The following is an 18,290-nucleotide window of genomic DNA, read 5'->3' as shown; positions in this document are numbered from 1 at the left end:
CAGTGGCCTGATCTCAGCTCACTGCAAGCTCCGCCTCCCTGGTTTACGCCATTCTTCTGCCTCAGCCCCCTGAGTAGCTGGGATTACAGGCGCCCGCCACCTCGCCAGGCTAGTTTTTTGTATTTTTTAGTAGAGACGGGGTTTCACCATGTTAGCCAGGATGGTCTCGATCTCCTGACCTCGTGATCCGCCCGTCTCGGCCTCCCAAAGTGCTGGGATTACAGGCTTGAGCCACCACGCCCGGCCTCACCAAGGAAATTTTTCAAAGGAGAAAAGTTGGATTGCTATTTAAACATCTACTTTAGAAAATTAATAATCAGAAATGAAGAGTTCTTATAAGTAAATTTCTTACCAATAAAGCTTATGAATTTATATTATTTCCCATGTTTTAGAATTAATTATTTTGATATTTTGCTAAAGTAAAACTTCAATATGAATACACATTTTTAACATGGGAAAAATTCTGTACAGTGAAATAAAGTAAAAATAAAAAGAGAGCAAAGAAGTTAACTATTATAAAATCTTAGACCAGTTTTCTGATTTATTCGGATAAAAATTAAATATCAAATTTGCCCATGACAATAAATCATAGTATAGCAAAGTTTTTAAATACTATTGATAAAAAATATTAAAATACATTATATGTTTATCAACTAAACTAACAAAAGTAAGTTAAAAAAAAAACTTTGCCCCATTATTGGCAGGGATCTAAGGAAGCAGGACACAGACAAGATACTGTAAACCGGTTACTATCTTCCCAGGATTATAGAACAATGTGTCACCAAGTAAATGCTTCAAAACCATCACTCCAAAATTATTTCACTTTAGAGTACATACCCTAAAGAAAATCTCACCTCAAAAATTAGGAACTTAAAGATATATCCAGCAGCATTTCACATGATGGCAAAAACAGGTAGAAATACCAACTAATGGGAGAATGAAGTAACATAACTGAACTAAATACATAAAAAAATATAAACCTGTACACTGCAGAGTTGTAAAGAAAAATACATCTGCAGAGTTGTAAAGATTGTAAGCTATGTTTCCTACAGAACTGTAAAGAGGTACTGACATATACTAAAGAATACTGAAAGAACAAATTAAATCATTACAAATAAAATTAGTATCCACTGGTTTGTCAGAAAACTATTATATTGCCCCCATAAAACACAAATGTTTGAGAAAAAGAGAAAAATCATTGTGCCAAAGCCAAAAGTGGTATGCTCTTGCTACATAAAAAGTTTCCTTAAAGGAAACACCAATGAAAAACAACTTTCATGGGTATATGCCTATGGTATGCATCCTTTGCAACTCTATATAGTTCTGCCAAACTAGTAACCCTTTGGTATCAGATATTCTAAAAGGGCACTTCCTCCTAAATTGGGGGATGTCTACTAATAAAAGCAGGTCAAAGAAAATAAGTCTGTATCAAAATAATAGAAGAACTAGAATTTCTAAGAAATTCTTCCTAGAAACAGGCTGTTACATATAATAAAAAATCTCTCAGCTTCACTGTGCTCTATTCAATTCAAATAAGATCCTCTATTACATATGTCACACTGCATTAGGCATTCCATATTTGCTTTTAGTGTATTTGTTACAGGGCTTAATGTCTCTGCCAGGGAAAAAAGGTATACCATCTTTAACTAGAAATTATACAGAACAGAAATAGTTAGCACAATCTTATCCCAAAGAAATGCCACAAAGGCCAATAAAATTGTCATAGATAAAAATCAAATTTAGACTAAAATTTAAATACCTCTTGTAAAATATTCCTAAATTAATGATTAACGAATCTTATACTATCTAGCTAAAGTTTCTTCTCTCTTGCTAAACTGTTCAATTTCAGGTCATACTGTTGAAATCCATCTTCTTTAAAGGTAGTAGCAAGAAGTTATCATGCAAAGAAAACAACTACATTTTCCCATTATTTGAAAGAAATTGCTACCGTCTCAACTATGAAGCCTGGAAGGGAGCAGAGGTGTAGAACAGCTGATAACACGAACTACTTAACTACCTCCAAAGCTAAACGGATGGTTGTCTTTTCTATAATACTAATCCTAAGCAAAATACATCAACCATTTCTTGTAGTGCAATATATGTTTGTGTGTACTGCTTATTGCGTTTAAAAGAAAATATGCCCAAGAAACGTTTTTGTTTCTTATAGATATATTTTTGCATTGGTAACAATGCGGGGCTTACAAAATTCTCATTCTCTTTCTGGTAGAAATGTAAACTGGTACAACCACTTTGGGAAGCAATTTGGCATTAGCTGGTAAGCTTGGAAACAGTCATGACCTATGACCCAGCCATTCCACTCCTAGATGTACTTCTGGGAAAAAATAATGAAAATGTGCCCCAGGGTACATGAACAAAAACGTTCATAGTTGTATTAATAACCAAAAACTGGAAACAACCCAACTGTTCATTAATAGAATTGATCAACAATGAAACTTTCATACACAGAAAATTTTCCTATACAGAAACAGAATAAAAACCAGCATAACACAATTTAGATGACCCTCATAAATGGTACTGAGTAAAAGATTAAGAACAATATATAAAGTATGACTCCATTTATCCAAATATCCAAAACCAGCAAAACTGGACCATATTAGTCAATAGAGGTATATACATGTTTAGCAACACTATAAAGAGAAGCAGGAAAATGACTTTTAAAAGGCAGATAGCATTATTTCTGGGGAGAGAGGAAATTATGACATGCCATGTAATTTTTTTTAAATTGGTTTGAAACTTTTTTTTGCTTTAAAATTATTTGTTAAACTCTACCTTTAAGTTTTATGTACTTTTATGAATGTGTATTTTAATCCTCTTCCATACCACCTACCTCAAAAACAAGATTAAAGACAAAAACAAGTGAACTACTAACACCTGTGATAAAATATCACTTACATTGGTATTACACTGTTACTTTGCATAGTAGAAAGAAAATTTAAAAAGAAATACTGCTGCAGGAAAGAAAAGCTCTAAAATTTTGACTCAGCGGAAACTTCAGGTAGCTAGTGAATTTTCATTCAAGATTTCCACCAAAAAATAATCTCCTATAAAATTAACGACATTTGGTGGTTGGTGACCGATATTAACTTGACAGAGTTTTTAGAAAATTTAAGGTAGACCATAAAGATCGTGCAAGTTAAGATTAGTCATTAGATATAAAATGTATTTATCTAGCACTAACTTATCAGATTTGATTATATTCTGCCCAATTAAGAGCTATCATACATAAACCACAATGTTCAAATAACAAATAAAATATGGAAAACAAAGTTTCCTTAACATGATCATTCTTACATGACTCCAGAGCAAGGGAAATACCCCCTGAAGGAAACAAAATGGGAAAAAAAACTGGCCAGATGTAAACAACAGAGATTAGGGCCTATGAAAAACGGCAGAGAATGGCCACTACCCAGGGGACAGCAGATACTGAGATACTGGCATGCAGGAATTCCAGATAAGCAGTGCTACTTCTTCAAAATTTTCAAGAGTAACCAAAAATAAGGCTTTCTGCATGAAATTGTCCTGATTTCCCATACACACTACATGCCAAATAAACCATATATTGGTATATTAAATACACAGGCAGCCAGAGTGTGGACATGGCTCTAGGGGTATGTCATGATCATCATCAAATATAAACTTGCTTTTTAATTTTTTTTTTAAGCGACGGGGTCTCATTGTGTTGCCCAGGCTGGGGTGCACGGGTGTGATCACAGCTCACTGAAGCCTCCATCTCCCAGTGATCCACCCACTTCAGGCTACAGAGTATCTGGGACTACAGGCACATGCCACCATGCTCAGTAATTTGTGTGTGTGTGTGTGTGTTTTGTTTTTGTTCTTTTTTTGTAGAGACAAGTTCTCATTGTGTTGTCCAGGCTGGTCTCAACTCTGAAACTCAAGTGATCCTCCTACCTCCGGTTCCCAAAGTGCCAGGATTACAGGTATGAGCCACCATCCCTGGCCAAACTTTCTATAAATACTCAGATATAGACTTGTGACTGGATTCTACACAAATAGGCATTGACTGAATACAGATATATTGTTAAATATAACACATGCAGAAAGTACTATGTTTTTATTGTATATATTTTATATAATATGAATAAAAACATACTGCTTTTAAAAGTATAGTAATTAATGAGTTACTAAAAGAATAACAGGAAACTCCAGGATTCCTATCAAGTAAATTAAATTTTCAGCAGCAAATGATTCATATAAAGGTAAAAGGCACATGGTTTATGTGTGTGACATCCCTTATTTTATAAATCCCAAGATAAAGTTTATTTAGCGAGGTCACCTAAAAACATTTCAGCAGCTGCAACTCATACACAGAAATAACCAAGTTCCATTCTGGGTAGTTTGGAAAGATCCCAAAGCTTTTCTTACCTGGGTAATTTCTATAGTTTAGACTCCTCAAGCAGCAGAATAGATAAGTAAAGTCTTTCCCTTCATTAATATTTTGTCTCATCCTAGTTCTTCCTTCAGATCATTTATTTTCCAAAATCTATAGATATTGAGAACTAAATAAAAGCTGGTCTGCTCAACTAAAAGGAGCACTACAGTGGATACTAGGATGGAAGTTTTACTTATACCTGACACTATTTGAATTCTGTTAATATCACTGCCAATCCCCAATCACCAACAAAAAAAGAGAAAGAAAAAGAAAATGGTATTCCTCCTTGCTCTACTCTTACCTATACGTAATAAGTTGAATTACATGAAATTCCAGATTTACAGATATTCAAGTATATTTTAACCTTAAAAAAGAAAAGGTAATTTTATATGATTCAAGTAATACTTAAAAACTCAAGCAAACACACACCATATATGTTCTACTATGGACTTTGTCAGCACTGAGTTTAATTCTGAGGGTTGCTTTTCTTATTTACTAACTGTCCAATAGAAACAAGAAAATGTTCTACTTCAAAGAACATTTCAAAGTTGGAGGGTCAATAACAATGCGAACAAATGAAAAAATAAATAAGAAAGAAACACTTCCAAAAATGTCTAGGTATCAAAGGTTAGCGAAAGTGGACCATATGTGAATCCTTGAGGATCACAGGGCAAAGTATTTTCATTGAGACGGTCTGTATCGCCTAGGCAGGTGTATAGAGGCCCAATCTCGGCTCACTGCAGGTTCCAACTACCTCCCAGGATCAAGTGATCCTCCCAACTCAGCCTCCTGAGTAGCTGGGACTACAGGCGTGCACTACCACTCCCGGCTAATTTTTTATTTTTTGTAGAGACAAGATTTCACCATGTTGCCCAGGCTGGTCTTAAACTTCTGGGCTCAAGGGGTCCGCCCGCCTTGGCCCTCCAAAGTGCTGAAATTACAGGCATGCATCACCGCATCCAGCCAGGGTGGACTCAAATCTAAGACGGCTCTCAGTATTCCTATACTTGGTGTACACACCCTGAATAACTCCCTCCTCTGAAGAAAGAGGGGGGCCAGTGAATATAATAGGCTGATGTGGCTAGGTAATTTATTAGTTATCTGAATTAATCAAGAGACAAGTCACAAACTTAACAGCTTAAAACACTACACATTTAAGTCCTTGTTAGCATGGTAAGGACTTAGGGTTGTATTCTAACACGATTGGGAACCTACAGGAAGTTTTAAGTAGGAGTGTGAAAAGATCAAATGTTTTCCAAAGATCATTTTGGTTGCTCTGTAAGAATAAGAACTGAAGGGTACAAGAATAGAAGCAGAGAGATTAGTTAAAAGCTATCATGCCAGGCCGCAGTGGCTCACATCTGTAGTCACAGCAACTTAGGAATGTAAGGCAAACAGTTCGGGGCTGTAAGGCACCATGATCATGCCTGTAAAAAGCCACTGCATTGTAGCCTGGTCAACATAGCGAGATCCTGTCTCTTAAGGAAAAAAAAAAAAAGCTACTGCAATCATCTTGGCCAAAACTGATGGTGGCTTAGAACATGGTAATAACAAGATAATTTGTTTGAGCAGGTGGGACAGAAAGGAATGTAGATTGATTGATTCCTTCATTCGTTTAACATATATTTACTGAGAACTTTATACCAAGCATTGTACTGGGTGCATGGAATACATCAGTGAGTAAGAGAGACTAAAATCCTTACATTCCTGGAGTTTACAGTCTAGCTGCAATACTAACAGCCATAATACTTAAATAAGTTATATAGTGTACTTGTAAGTGATAGATTATGAATATCAGGGATGGATTTTAAGTTTATGGCTTGAAAGATTAGGTGGGAAGAAGGGAAAGTATTCCTAATCCAAAATGCCTGGTACCAGAAGTATTTCAGTTGTTTTCTTTAATTGTTGAATGTATGCACTGTACCACTTCAGCAGCCCTAATCCAAAAATCCAAAATCCAAATGCTCTAATGATCATTTTCCTTGAGCCATCATGTTGGCACTCCAAAACATTCAGACTGTGAAGCACTGTATATTTTTGGATTGGGATGTTCGACTTGTATTACTGTGAGACAGGATTAGAGGCAGAATAGAAAAAGGGAAAGGGATAATCACAAGTAGTTTTAGATGCCTATCAGAGACTCAAATGGAAATAATAAATAGTGTGTTGACTATATGAATCTAAGCTCAGGAGAGCAGTCAGGGCCAAGCAAGTAAATCTAGAGGTAGGTTCATTACCAACATTCCACATAGCATCTAAGCTAATTATCAAAACCAGCAAATTTCAGATGAAAAAGCTGGAAACGTATGAGAGGAAGACAGCAAAAGGCAAAGCTAAAATTTATTTTTGGATCAATTTTGTCAATGTCAATTGTTACATACTCAAGGTTGTGCTTACTCTCGTTATGTAATCAGTATGGTTTATTTCTCTGCTTGGTTTTTTAGGTTTTTTTTTTTTTTTGGAGAGAGAGATCACTCTGTCACCCAGGCTGAAGTACAGTGGTGCGATCTCGGCTCACTGCAACCTTCACCTCCCAGGTTCAAGCAATTCTCCTGCCTCAGTCTCCCAAGTAGCCGAGACTACAGGCACATGCCACCATGCCTGGCTAATTTTTGTATTTTTAATAGTCTGGTTTCATCATGTTGCCTTGGCTGGTCTCAAACACCTGACCTCAAGTGATCCATCTGCCTTAGACTTTCAAAGTGCTGAGATTACAGGCGTGAGCCACTGCGCCCGGTCTCTCTGTTTGCTTTTTGTTTGTTTGTTTCTGACAAAGGGTCTCGCTCTATCACTCAGGCTGAAGCATAGTGAAGTGATGCAATCACATCCCACTGCAACCTCAAACTCCAAGGCTCAAGCAATCCTCCCGTTTCAGCCTCCCAAGTAGTTAAAACTACATGTGTGTGCCACTACACTGGGCTAATTTGTTTTATTTTTTGGAGAGACAGGGCCTCACTATGTTGCCCAGGCTGGCTTCAAACTCCTGGGTTCAAGCGATCCTCCCACCTCAGCCTCCCAAAGTGCTGGGATTATAGGCATGAGCCACTATTCCTAGCCTCTGCTTGTAATTCTAAAAGAAAAAAAACAAGATCATCAGAGAATAAATCAGTAATATCCAAAACTAAAATTAAATCAAAGTCAGAATCTCAAAATTTCAAAATACAGGCAAAAGGTGACTAAGGAACAATCAAACCAATGTCAGTAGTCTCAGGATCGACATGGACCTAGCACCACAGAGAAGACACAAGCAGTAGATATAGATATAGATATAGATATTATTTTGAGATGGAGTTCTACTCTTATTGCCCAAGCTGGAATGCAATGGTGCGATCTTGGCTCACTGCAACCTCTGCCTCCCGGGTTCAAGCATTTCTCCTGCCTCAGCCTCCCAAGTAGCTGGGATTACAGGCACGCGCCACCACGCCTGGCTAATTTTTTGTATTTTTAGCAGAAACAGGGTTTCACCATGTTAGTCAAGCTGGTCTTTGAACTACCGACCTCAGATGATCCACCCACCTCGGCCTCCCAAAGTGCTAGGATTACAGGCATGAGCCACCACGCCCAGCTGATATATATTTTTTTAAATAACGGGTCTGCTGATGCTAGGACAGAATATAAAGGATAGGAGGGATACCATACAGTAATCCAAACCAATTTGATATGATTCCTAATTTCACCTACTCTGTCATCATAAATGAATTATGTGATAAATATCATAGAATATATATTTATTTTTTTAGTTTTATTTTTTTGAGGCAGGGTCTCACTTTGTCACCCAAGCTAGAATGCAGTGGCACAATCACAACTCAATGGAGCCTCCACCTCCCAAGCTCAATCAATCCTCTCACCTCAGCCTCCTGAGTAGCTGGGACTACAGGCACATGCTACGACACCCAGCTAATAGGAGATGTATTTAAAGTACTGCTGAAAAATAAAAAAGTAACCAGGTCTGAGAAGAATCTGGAAGGGTTTGGTGGCATCTGACTTACACCTTGAGAACAACAAGGGTTCAGTTCAGATCAAAAGTCAGGGGCAGTATTTTGAAAAAAATATTGATTCTGTTGAGAGAGCATTAAAAAAAATAGAAAATTAATGGATGCTAAGAAACTATGTGACGGTTGTTTGAACACTGTAAGAGTAAAAAATACTAACTCATTAGAAAACAAGTAAATACATTCTTACAATATATACTTAGAAAAATGTTTTAAAAATGAGAAGTTGCTTATGGTATAATATTAAGTAAAGAAAGCAGGACAGAAATTTGTGGTGCACTGATAACTTTTTAAGTGCACAGCAAAACAACTTGAAGGATCCTGTTAAAATGGGTGGTATGAGTCTTTTGTTAACAACATCATGGATCATGTTTTTCCTGTCATACTTTTCATTTGGGGGGGCGCGGCGGGCGGTTGCGGGTGACGGAGTCTCATTCTGTTGCCCAGACTAGAGTGCAGTGGTGCAACCTCGGCTCACTGCAACCTCTGCCTCCCGGGTTCAAGCAATTCTCCTGCCTCAGCCTCCCAAGTAGCCGGGATTACAGGCGCATGCCATCACACCTAGCTAATTTTTTTTCTTTTTTTTTTTTTTTGGTATTTTTATTAGAGATGGGGTTTTGCCACCTTGGCCAGGCTGGTCTGCAACTCCTGACCTCAAGTGATTCACCTGCCTCAGCCTCCCAAAGTGCTGGGATTACAGGCATGAGCCACCGTGCCCAGTCTCCTGTCATACTTTTCTCTGTGTTTCAATTTTTCTAGCAGACACATTAATTTTATAGTGAGCAAAATCTGCTATTTGGAACTTGGCAGTGAGGTATCCAGAGTGTCTTATAAAATCCTGCTTAAGCCAATGATGTAGTTGAGGATGGCGAGGTTCTTGCTATCCTTTGTGCCCTGCAGTCACCCAGAGACTGCAAGGATACAATCAGTGAGTGATCACTGATTGTTAACATCTGTTTGCATCCTTGCAATCCTTGTGGACAGGAATAAGACTTAATGAATACTTATGACAGTGCTTGCAGACCAGTGGCTACTCAGATGTTTAAGTATAAATATTTTCTCTGTTACTAACTCAACCAAATCTTACTATTATATGGCTATTTGAGGGTAAAATTATTTAGAATATCAACTCATGAAGACATCAGGTAGCCAGGGCTGGTTTACAGCCTAAAGGGAGGAAGCCAAGATAGTAAAAAGATTTTTATTTCTTTCACTGCTAATAGAATCCTGGAGAACTGTATTACAATTCCAAGGTCCTTTCCCAGTTCAACAGCTAAACCTTGATCAGTTAGGAATGACTGTCTTGAATTAAAAAAAAAAAAAAAAAGAGTGGTAAGGTTTATCTATTCTACTAAATCCAATCATTTAGTAAAACTACACATAAAATTACTAACAGTCTACATAAGCACAAAAAATTAACTCCTTACTTTTTCAAGGAATATACTTATATTAGAGACCAACTGCTGTCCCTGTGGTCAGAAGCAGGAACACGTGACAACTGATCTTCTGAGGAGGAGGAGTGATGGCTTTTAACAGACACTCACATTCTCTTTCTTATGTTCAAAACCCACAGTCAGAGCTTTCCACCAGGACAAGGTTGTATGTGAGTCTGGAGATTACTAATATACATTCAGTGACTGCAATGGAATTAGTCATTTACCAACTTACAACTTAATTTTTTAAAACTAATGCTTTACTATTTCCCTGTTGATCTTTAGTCAGTTGCTAATCAACTAGTTATTTAACTGACCCAAGGTAAGTGAATTCTATTTTAATTCCAAGGTATTCACAAATCTCAGATTTTAGTATTCAACGATAAATAAGCACACATTCAATTGTATTATCAAAACCACAATTTTTTTTTTTTTTTTTTAATTTTTTTGAGACGGAGTCTCCCTCTGTCACCCAGGCTGGAGTGCTATGGCCAGATCTCAGCTCACTGCAAGCTCCGCCTCCTGGGTTCACGCCATTCTCCTGCCTCAGCCTCCCGGGTAGCTGGGACTACAGGCGCCGCCACCTCGCCCGGCTAGTTTTTTTTTGTAGTTTTTAGCGGAGACGGGGTTTCACCGTGTTAGCCAGGATGGTCTCGATCTCCTGACCTCGTGATCCGCCCGTCTCGCCCTCCCAAAGTGCTGGGATTACAGGCTTGAGCCACCGTGCCCGGCCCAAAACCACAATATTAAGTTCCTCTGACGCAGATCCCAAATCATATAAGATGTGTGACATATGTACCCCCATTCTGCAGCTGAGTCATGAATTACCACTTTCCAAACACAAACTTGAAAGAAGGAACATAAGCAGAAGGTAAACAGATTCAAGGTATCCAAGTAGGCTAAACAGCATCAACAAAAGAGCACAGAGTTGTTTCTACAAAAAAAAAAAAAAAAATTAGGCATGGTGGTGTGCACTTGTAGTCCTAGCTCTAAGGAGGCTGGGATGGGAGGATTAAGCCCAGAAGTTGCAGCAAGCTATGATCATACTACTGTACTCCAGCCTGGGAGACAGACTGAAACCCTATCTTAAAAAAAACAAAAAACAAACAAACCAACAAACCGTGGTGGCAGCAGGGGGAAGAAAAAAGAAAAAAATGAGCATGGGTTTTGGTGTCAGAGACCTAAGTTTGAATTCTGGCTCTACTACACAGAAACTATATAAGCAAATTACTTAAATTTAGTTTCTTCTTCTGTAAAAGTGAAAAGTAAGGTCTTACCATGCTGATTTATTCAACACATTAAGATAATATTTATCATAATGCTTAGTATATAAAAAGTGTTCTAAAGTGGTAGCTCTTTGTGTTTAATTATTTACAAAATTTAAACTGTTGGTTTAAAATCCTAATATTAAGCCAGTAAGTGTAGAACAGTTTTGGGTTGAAATGATTCCTGCTTGATTTTCATGTATACAAATGGGAGTGAGGGTGTTACAATAAACCTAGAGCTGTGGTTTGCAAAGTGTGGTCCCTAGACCAGAGGCATAAGCATCACCTAGAAACTTTCCGAAAACAAATTCACAGGTCTCACCAAGACCTGCTGATTCGGTAACTCCAGGGGTGAGACCTATAAATGTATGGTTAACAAACACACCAGTTAACAACCACTGACCTAAACACAATAATGGCAGGTTTGTACTAACATTCACAGCACCTGCATGATATGCCTGCTTTTCTTTTTTTAATCTGCTGAATTACAATACAAATTAGCAGAAGACAGATTACTGGACATATATATGGCTATACTATATTATTGCTGGGTATGATGGAACACTGTCATTTATAAACATTTTTATCCCTAAAATGTGCTTTCTTCCCCCAAAAAAGGTAAAAACCACTTTCTTGACTTAACAGACTCATTCTGCTCTCTCCTTTACCCTGCATTCACATTGCACCTAAGGAACATCTTATACTAGGTTATGATAAAACCTCAATTTCTTGAAATCCTTGAGGGAAGAACTGACTACACTACTAGATTTTCCAGAACACTAGGAATTAATCTCTTTACAAAACTTATTTTCCTCATGTAACTGTTTTAAATGGAAATCTTTTTAACATTGTCCACATTGAATGTAATCCAAACTTTTTTCTTGGCCATATAAATTCATCATTATGAACACCAAGTTTTATGCACAAATATACTTTATGAAGTGTCAATAAAACTCTAAACCAGTCTGTATACTTTTCTGCATCTACATTTGCTATCATGCAGTTAGCTATGATTTTCAGCTGCTACCAACATTCCAACTTGAGGCTATAAGTTTACTTGTTATTCCATCTTTCTAATAATCTTAGGTGGGCATCGAAACTCAACCAGTATTCTGATACCTTTTCTTAGTTCCCTAGTATTCCTCTAATCTCCTAAACATATAAACCTTTTTCTTCTGCATACCTTCTACTTACCCTTAGAAATTCAGCCCAAAACTCACCTCCCATGAGATAAATTTCTTAAAACCCTGTCTCCCTAAGTGGGTTTCACACTGCTGCTCCACACTTACAAGAATAGCAAGACATTCTCTGCCTGTCCTTCTATAAGCATTTATCTCACTGCACTTAAACTAGACTTCACTTTCAGCTTTCCCACTAGCTTGTAAGTACCTTGAGGGCAGGGAGCAGTGTATCTACTGTGCACAATGCTTGTAAGCAGATACTCTAAAAAAGAGGAACAGGCTATGGTCTGGGGGGAAAAACCCCTGCCAGGGAAGCATAAGAGCATTGGCTCAATGATACAGTATCTGCTTTGTCTAAATTACAGGACCTTGCTTTTGTTCAGTGTTACTGTTTGATTTTTATTTTCTTCACTTCCAACAAAGTGTTGAACAATTTCTTTCCTCTAATTCTTTCAGCTACTCACCAACTTCTGAGTACATTTTGTCTTTCCAGCCAAAATGTAAGAATATAAAGAGAATCCTCTTTTCCATTGTATTTTCTCCCACAGAACCTAACCCAACAAATAATAACGAGAAAAAAAATCTGCCCCTAAACATGACCTGGGTTAAACTTACTTTATAACATTTCTTAGCTTCTTTTAAAAAATAATTGGGACTCCTAATACTTGACCAATTTTCACAGATGTTAATGAGTTTTCCTCCAGAAAGCTTCCCACCCAATGCAGCCAAATAATCTTTAGTCATAGATTTCAATATTATACTGTCATGTGTGGTTAAACAACAGGCCTACACTCTGAGAAACACATTATTATGTGATTTAGATGCTGTGCAAACAAAAGGTACTTACATAAACCTAGATGGTACAGCCTACCACCTACCTAGGTTATGTGGTACAGCCTATTGCTCCTAGGCTACAAACCCGCACATGTTACTGTACTGAAAACTGTAGGTAATTGTAACACAACAGTAGGTATTTGTATATATATAGAAAAGGTACAGTAAAAATATGGTAGAAATCTTGTGGCACCACTGTCACACTCTGTCACTGACCTAAATGTCATTATGGAATGCATGACTGTACCTCTTTCCTTTTCTTTTCTATAAATGTCTTTCTCAAGAGAACAAGCTCTAAATTGGTCTTTCAAAGTCTAATCCTTTAAGCAAGTTTAAAACAAATACTTGACCAGCCTAGGAAACATGGCAAAACCCTGTCTCTAATAAAAGTACAAAAAAAAAGCCAGAGGCTGTGGCTACTCAAGAGGCTGAAGTGGGAGAGTGCCAACTGAGCCCAGGAGGTCAAGGCTGCAGTGAACCATGATCATACCACCGGGCAACAGAGCGAGACTCTGTCTCAAAAGAAAATTAATAATAACAAATAACTACATACTTGACACCTCGTCCTAATTGATTTTTCTGAATTTTTAAAAAAGTTATTGGGGGAGGGGGAAGGATGAGGGGCCATGCAGCCTCATCAGACTCAGTCCACTCCTGGAGGGAAAAAAAGAAAAAAAGGTAAAAAATATAAAAACATTTAAAAAAAATAAAGTTACTAAACAGATGATTAGTGAACAAAGAATAACAATATACCACTGATTTTACATTAGATATGTAAAAAATTAACATAGAAATGTTATAGCCAGCCAGGCACGGTGGCTCATGCCTGTAATCCCAGCACTTTGGGAAGCCGAGGCAGGCAGATTACAAGGTTAGGAGATCGAGACCATCCTGGCTAACACAGTGAAACCCCGTCTCTACTAAAGAATACAAAAAACTAGCCGGGCATGGTGGTGAGCGTCTATAGTCCCAGCTACTCGGGAGGCTGAGGCAGGAGTATGTCATGAACCCGGGAGGCAGAGGTTGCAGTGAACCAAGATCGCACCACTGCACTCCAGCCTGGGCGGCAGAGCAAGACTCTGTCTCAAAAAAAAAAAAAAAGAAAGAAAGAAACAAATGTTATAGCCATAAGAAATTAACATAGTCAAAAGTTATTTGGGATTTGTAACAGCTAAAGAAACTAAACAACTTTGTAATCTAGCATTCTGCATTCTATATGGCACTTAAGCAACCACAGAATGACAGTTTAAATGCACAAAGAACAGTTTCTAACCCTTCACAATTTCTTGCCTACAGAATTTCCCTGACAGCCAGATGTGTTTTTAAAAGATAAAAACGGAATTGTATAAAGTTGAAGTTAAATGCGCCAGTGCCTATCAAAGTTTACAGTAAAAACTGATCTTTCTATTCATGCCAACAACTTCATGGCAATAATAAATCCATGCCTGGAGATACTAATGGTCTTTGTTTCTTTTTCCTTAAAATAATTAAACTCCATTTACCACACAACTAGTTATTAAAATCTAATTTCCTATGACTCATTTTAGTTACATGTGCTCCATATCAGTTGATTTATTTTTAAAAACAGTACACATTACTTTGGAAAATTGCTGTGAAGGGAACATCCCACAGTTCAAAGAAACACATTTTCATAGTTTTCAAACATTAAAGAACTTTATTATTATTTCTACTGTTTTCTTATCCCAGAAATTCAAAAGACATTTATAACTGGCATTTAACAACAGAACACACCTTTGTATCTTTGAGGTTAATCGTTCTTTTGAAGAAAAGTAATCAAATAAATATATATTAAATAATTTTTCTTTCTTTTTTTTTTTTTCCGAGACGGAGTTTCATTCTTGTCACCTAGACTGGATTGCAACGGCATGATCTTGGCTCACTGCAACCTCTGCTTCCGGGGTTTAAGGGATTCCACCGCCTTAGCCTCCCGAACAGCTGGGATTACAGGCGCCCACCACCACGCCTGGCTAATTTTTGTATTTTTAGTAGAGACCAGGCTGGTCTCGAACTCCCAACCTCAGGTGATGTGCCTGCCACAGCCTCCCAAAGTGCTAGGATTACAGGCATGAGACACCACATCCAGCTTTTATTAAATAATATTTTAACAAGGTATCTGATTTAACATTTAATGAGCAAATTCGTATTAACAACAAGGAATCCTAACTTTGATAAATGTCATTAATCAGCAAGCAGATACCATGATGGGTAGAAAACGACATAAAATTTTTAATAACCAGAACACAAGTACCACATGTAAAAATTTTTTTTTTTTTTTTTTTTTGAGACGGAGTCTCACTCTGTCGCCCAGGCTGGAGTACAGTGGCCGGATCTCAGCTCACTGCAAGCTCCGCCTCCTGGGTTCACACCATTCTCCTGCCTCAGCCTCCCAAGTAGCTGGGACTACAGGTGCCCGCCACCTCGCCCAGCTAGTTTTTTGTATTTTTTAGTAGATAGATATGGGGTTTCACCATGTTAGCCAGGATGGTCTCGATCTCCTGACCTCGTGATCCACCCGTCTTGGCCTCCCAAAGTGCTGGGATTACAGGCTTGAGCCACCGCACCCGGCCGTAAAAATGCTTTTTAAGAAAATAATTCAAAATAGAAGGGTAAATAAAATCTTAATAAGATTTTATTAAATGGATCTTTTTATAAAGATCCATTTAATACACTATAAAGTCAAAGTTGAGCTATTTCCAAATCCTAGGAATCAGGGTCAAAGTGCAACACAGCACCCCTGCAAGGAGAAAATCTGTCTAAACTAGAATAAGGAATCTTATCACTGAGAGTTATTGAACTCTCTTAAAACTGCAGTTAAAAAATAAAAAAAGAGGCCAGACATGGTGGCTCACATCACTGCACTCCAGCCTGGGTGACAGAGGGAGACTCTGTCTCTCAAAAAACTAAATAAATAATAAAATAAAAAAAGAAAACCCCTATGTTTGTATGTTTATTGTTCTGTAAAGTAGATCCATACCTTTCATCAGATTTTCAAGAGGGTCCTAATCCCCCCAAAATTGAGTATTGCTTTTGACCTTATTTGTGATCTTAACAAAAAGAAGGAGCCAGGCACAGTGGCTCATGCCTATAATCCCAGCACTTTTGGAGGCCGAGGTGGGTGTATCACCTGAGGTCAGGAGTTCAAGACCAGCCTGGTCAAGACGGTGAAAACTTGTCTCTACTAAAAATACAAAAAAGTAGCTGGGCATGAGGCACCTGTAATCCCAGCTACTCAGGAGGCTGAGGCATAAGTATTGCTTGAACCTATGAGGCGGAGGTTGCAGTGAGCCAAGATTGTACCACTGCACTCTAGCCTGGGCAACAGAGTGAGACTCTTGTCTTTAAAAAAAAAAAGGGGGGGGGGTTGCCACACAGTAAAACAGAATACTTCACATGAACTTGTAGACTCAAACAGACCTGTATTCAAATTACATGTTTCCAAGTCCCATTTTCCTTTTTTGTAAATAAAGGCTGTCATAAGTATTAAACAACATCATGAATGTAAAACATTTAGCACAGTGTCTGGGACACTGTAATCACTCAATAAATGTTAAAGATCCACCAAAGTTCAAATCCAACCTCTACCACACACTACCTGGATAACTTTGGGCAGGATGCGTCACCTCTGTGTCTATTTGCCAACTAACAATAGGGAATGTAATTATACCTATCTCATACATAAGGGTTGAGTTAATACTTAAAATGCGGCCAGGCGTGGTGGCCCACGCCTGTAATCCCAGCACTTTGGGAGGCCAAGGCGGGCGGATCACGAGGTCAGGAGATCAAGACCATCCTGGCGAACACGGTGAAACCCCGTCTCCACTAAAAACAAAAAAAAATTAGCCAGGCGTGGTGGTGGGCGCCTGTAGTCCCAGCTTCTAGGGAGGCTGAGGCAGGAGAATGGCATGAACCCGGGAGGTGGCGGAGCTTGCAGTGAGCGGAGATCGCGCCACTGCACTCCAGCCTGGGCGACAGAGCGAGACTCCGTCCCCCCCAAAAAAAATACTTAAAATGCTTAGAAACGTAATTGCTACAAGTAAGTGTTACTTACAGTAATAAAGAAAATGTTCTACAGGTGAGTATCCCTATCTGAAAAATTTGGAACCAGAAATGTTTCAGATTTCAGATTTTGGAACACCTGCATCATACTTACCACTTCAGCATCCCCAATCTGAAAATCCAAAATCTGAACTGCTCCATTGAGCATTTCCTTTAATAATGCTGGTACACAAAAAGTCTCAGGTTTTAGCACATACCAGATTTTGAATGTTTTGATTAGGGATGCTAAACATGTATAAACTATTCTATCGAGTTTTTTACCAGTTAACTCCTCTGCCTGGGTTTGGTCAATTTTTATACCTATTTCATGGCTCATTACACTGTGTAACTGTAACCTTAATCCTCCACCTCAAAGGCTTTAACTGATGTGTGTACACTCATTCCAGTATCTTGTAAGATGCAGTCCAAATTTGCTGCCCATCTACATTTCATGGCTTCTTAGAGTTCATCTAGATACCATCTTTCTCTGTTAAAACTCTGCTTCACTCCTCCAAGTACTTCTGCTTAATGAGAATCCAGGAAAACTACACCAGTAAGTGTTACTACTTATTTACATATTTTTGTTCTCATTTACATAATCATTAATGTCTCTTCCTCATATTCCCACATGTACTTAAAACAATGTATCATTATCTTGCACAGTAAAATGAGCACTCTTAAAGACAAGGATCACAGTGTCCACCACTGCTTTCTCACATTACCAGGCACAAAACCTTGCATATGGCTCTCATTCAATATATGTTTTCTAAATTAAGTTTATCTCAATATTCTTAAAAGTTTTGCAATATCTCCAATGTTTAGGCCCCTGGAAAAGCAAGGTCCAAGAGGCCAGAGGATCTTTCAGTTATTTTGTACTTAGGACAACACAGAAAAGTAACTTCAAACACTTTTTAGACTGTCACAACAGGAAAAGCTGTTCTCTACTTAGAAAGAAAGGCAAAACAGAAAAAAGACTGAGTCTAATTCGTAGGAATTTTTACCGGGGAGTAGTAGGGGTGCAGCAGCAGCATCTGGATTTCACAAATATTTGATGACGCTGACTGTGAGGTTTGTCGAAAGAAAAGAGGATGAGTTCATCATGGGTAAGAATGAGATTT

At 38.1% G+C, this 18,290-nt stretch overlaps 1 protein-coding gene across 5 annotated transcripts in view; it reads right to left on the bottom strand.

The window, feature by feature from the left end:
- The window catches only part of EIF4G3 (eukaryotic translation initiation factor 4 gamma 3), a 382,044-nt gene that overhangs the window by 245,083 nt on the left and 118,671 nt on the right, over positions 1–18,290 (bottom strand). Inside the window, exon 1 of one of the 5 annotated variants that reach the window (XM_033227974.1) lies at positions 16,806–16,909. The exons of the other annotated variants lie outside the window; for them this stretch is intronic. Within the exon in view, the coding sequence (XP_033083865.1) occupies positions 16,806–16,814 (9 nt within the window). The 5' untranslated portion in view covers positions 16,815–16,909. Of the gene's footprint in view, positions 1–16,805; positions 16,910–18,290 lie in introns of those variants that run through there. 5 annotated transcript variants of the gene reach the window in all.

Source organism: Trachypithecus francoisi, unplaced genomic scaffold (genome assembly GCF_009764315.1).
Source record: "Trachypithecus francoisi isolate TF-2019V2 unplaced genomic scaffold, Tfra_2.0 Lachesis_group12, whole genome shotgun sequence".
Taxonomy (NCBI): Eukaryota; Metazoa; Chordata; class Mammalia; order Primates; family Cercopithecidae; genus Trachypithecus; species Trachypithecus francoisi.
Note: the sequence above shows the minus strand (reverse complement) of the source record. Positions and strands in the feature narration are given on the sequence as shown.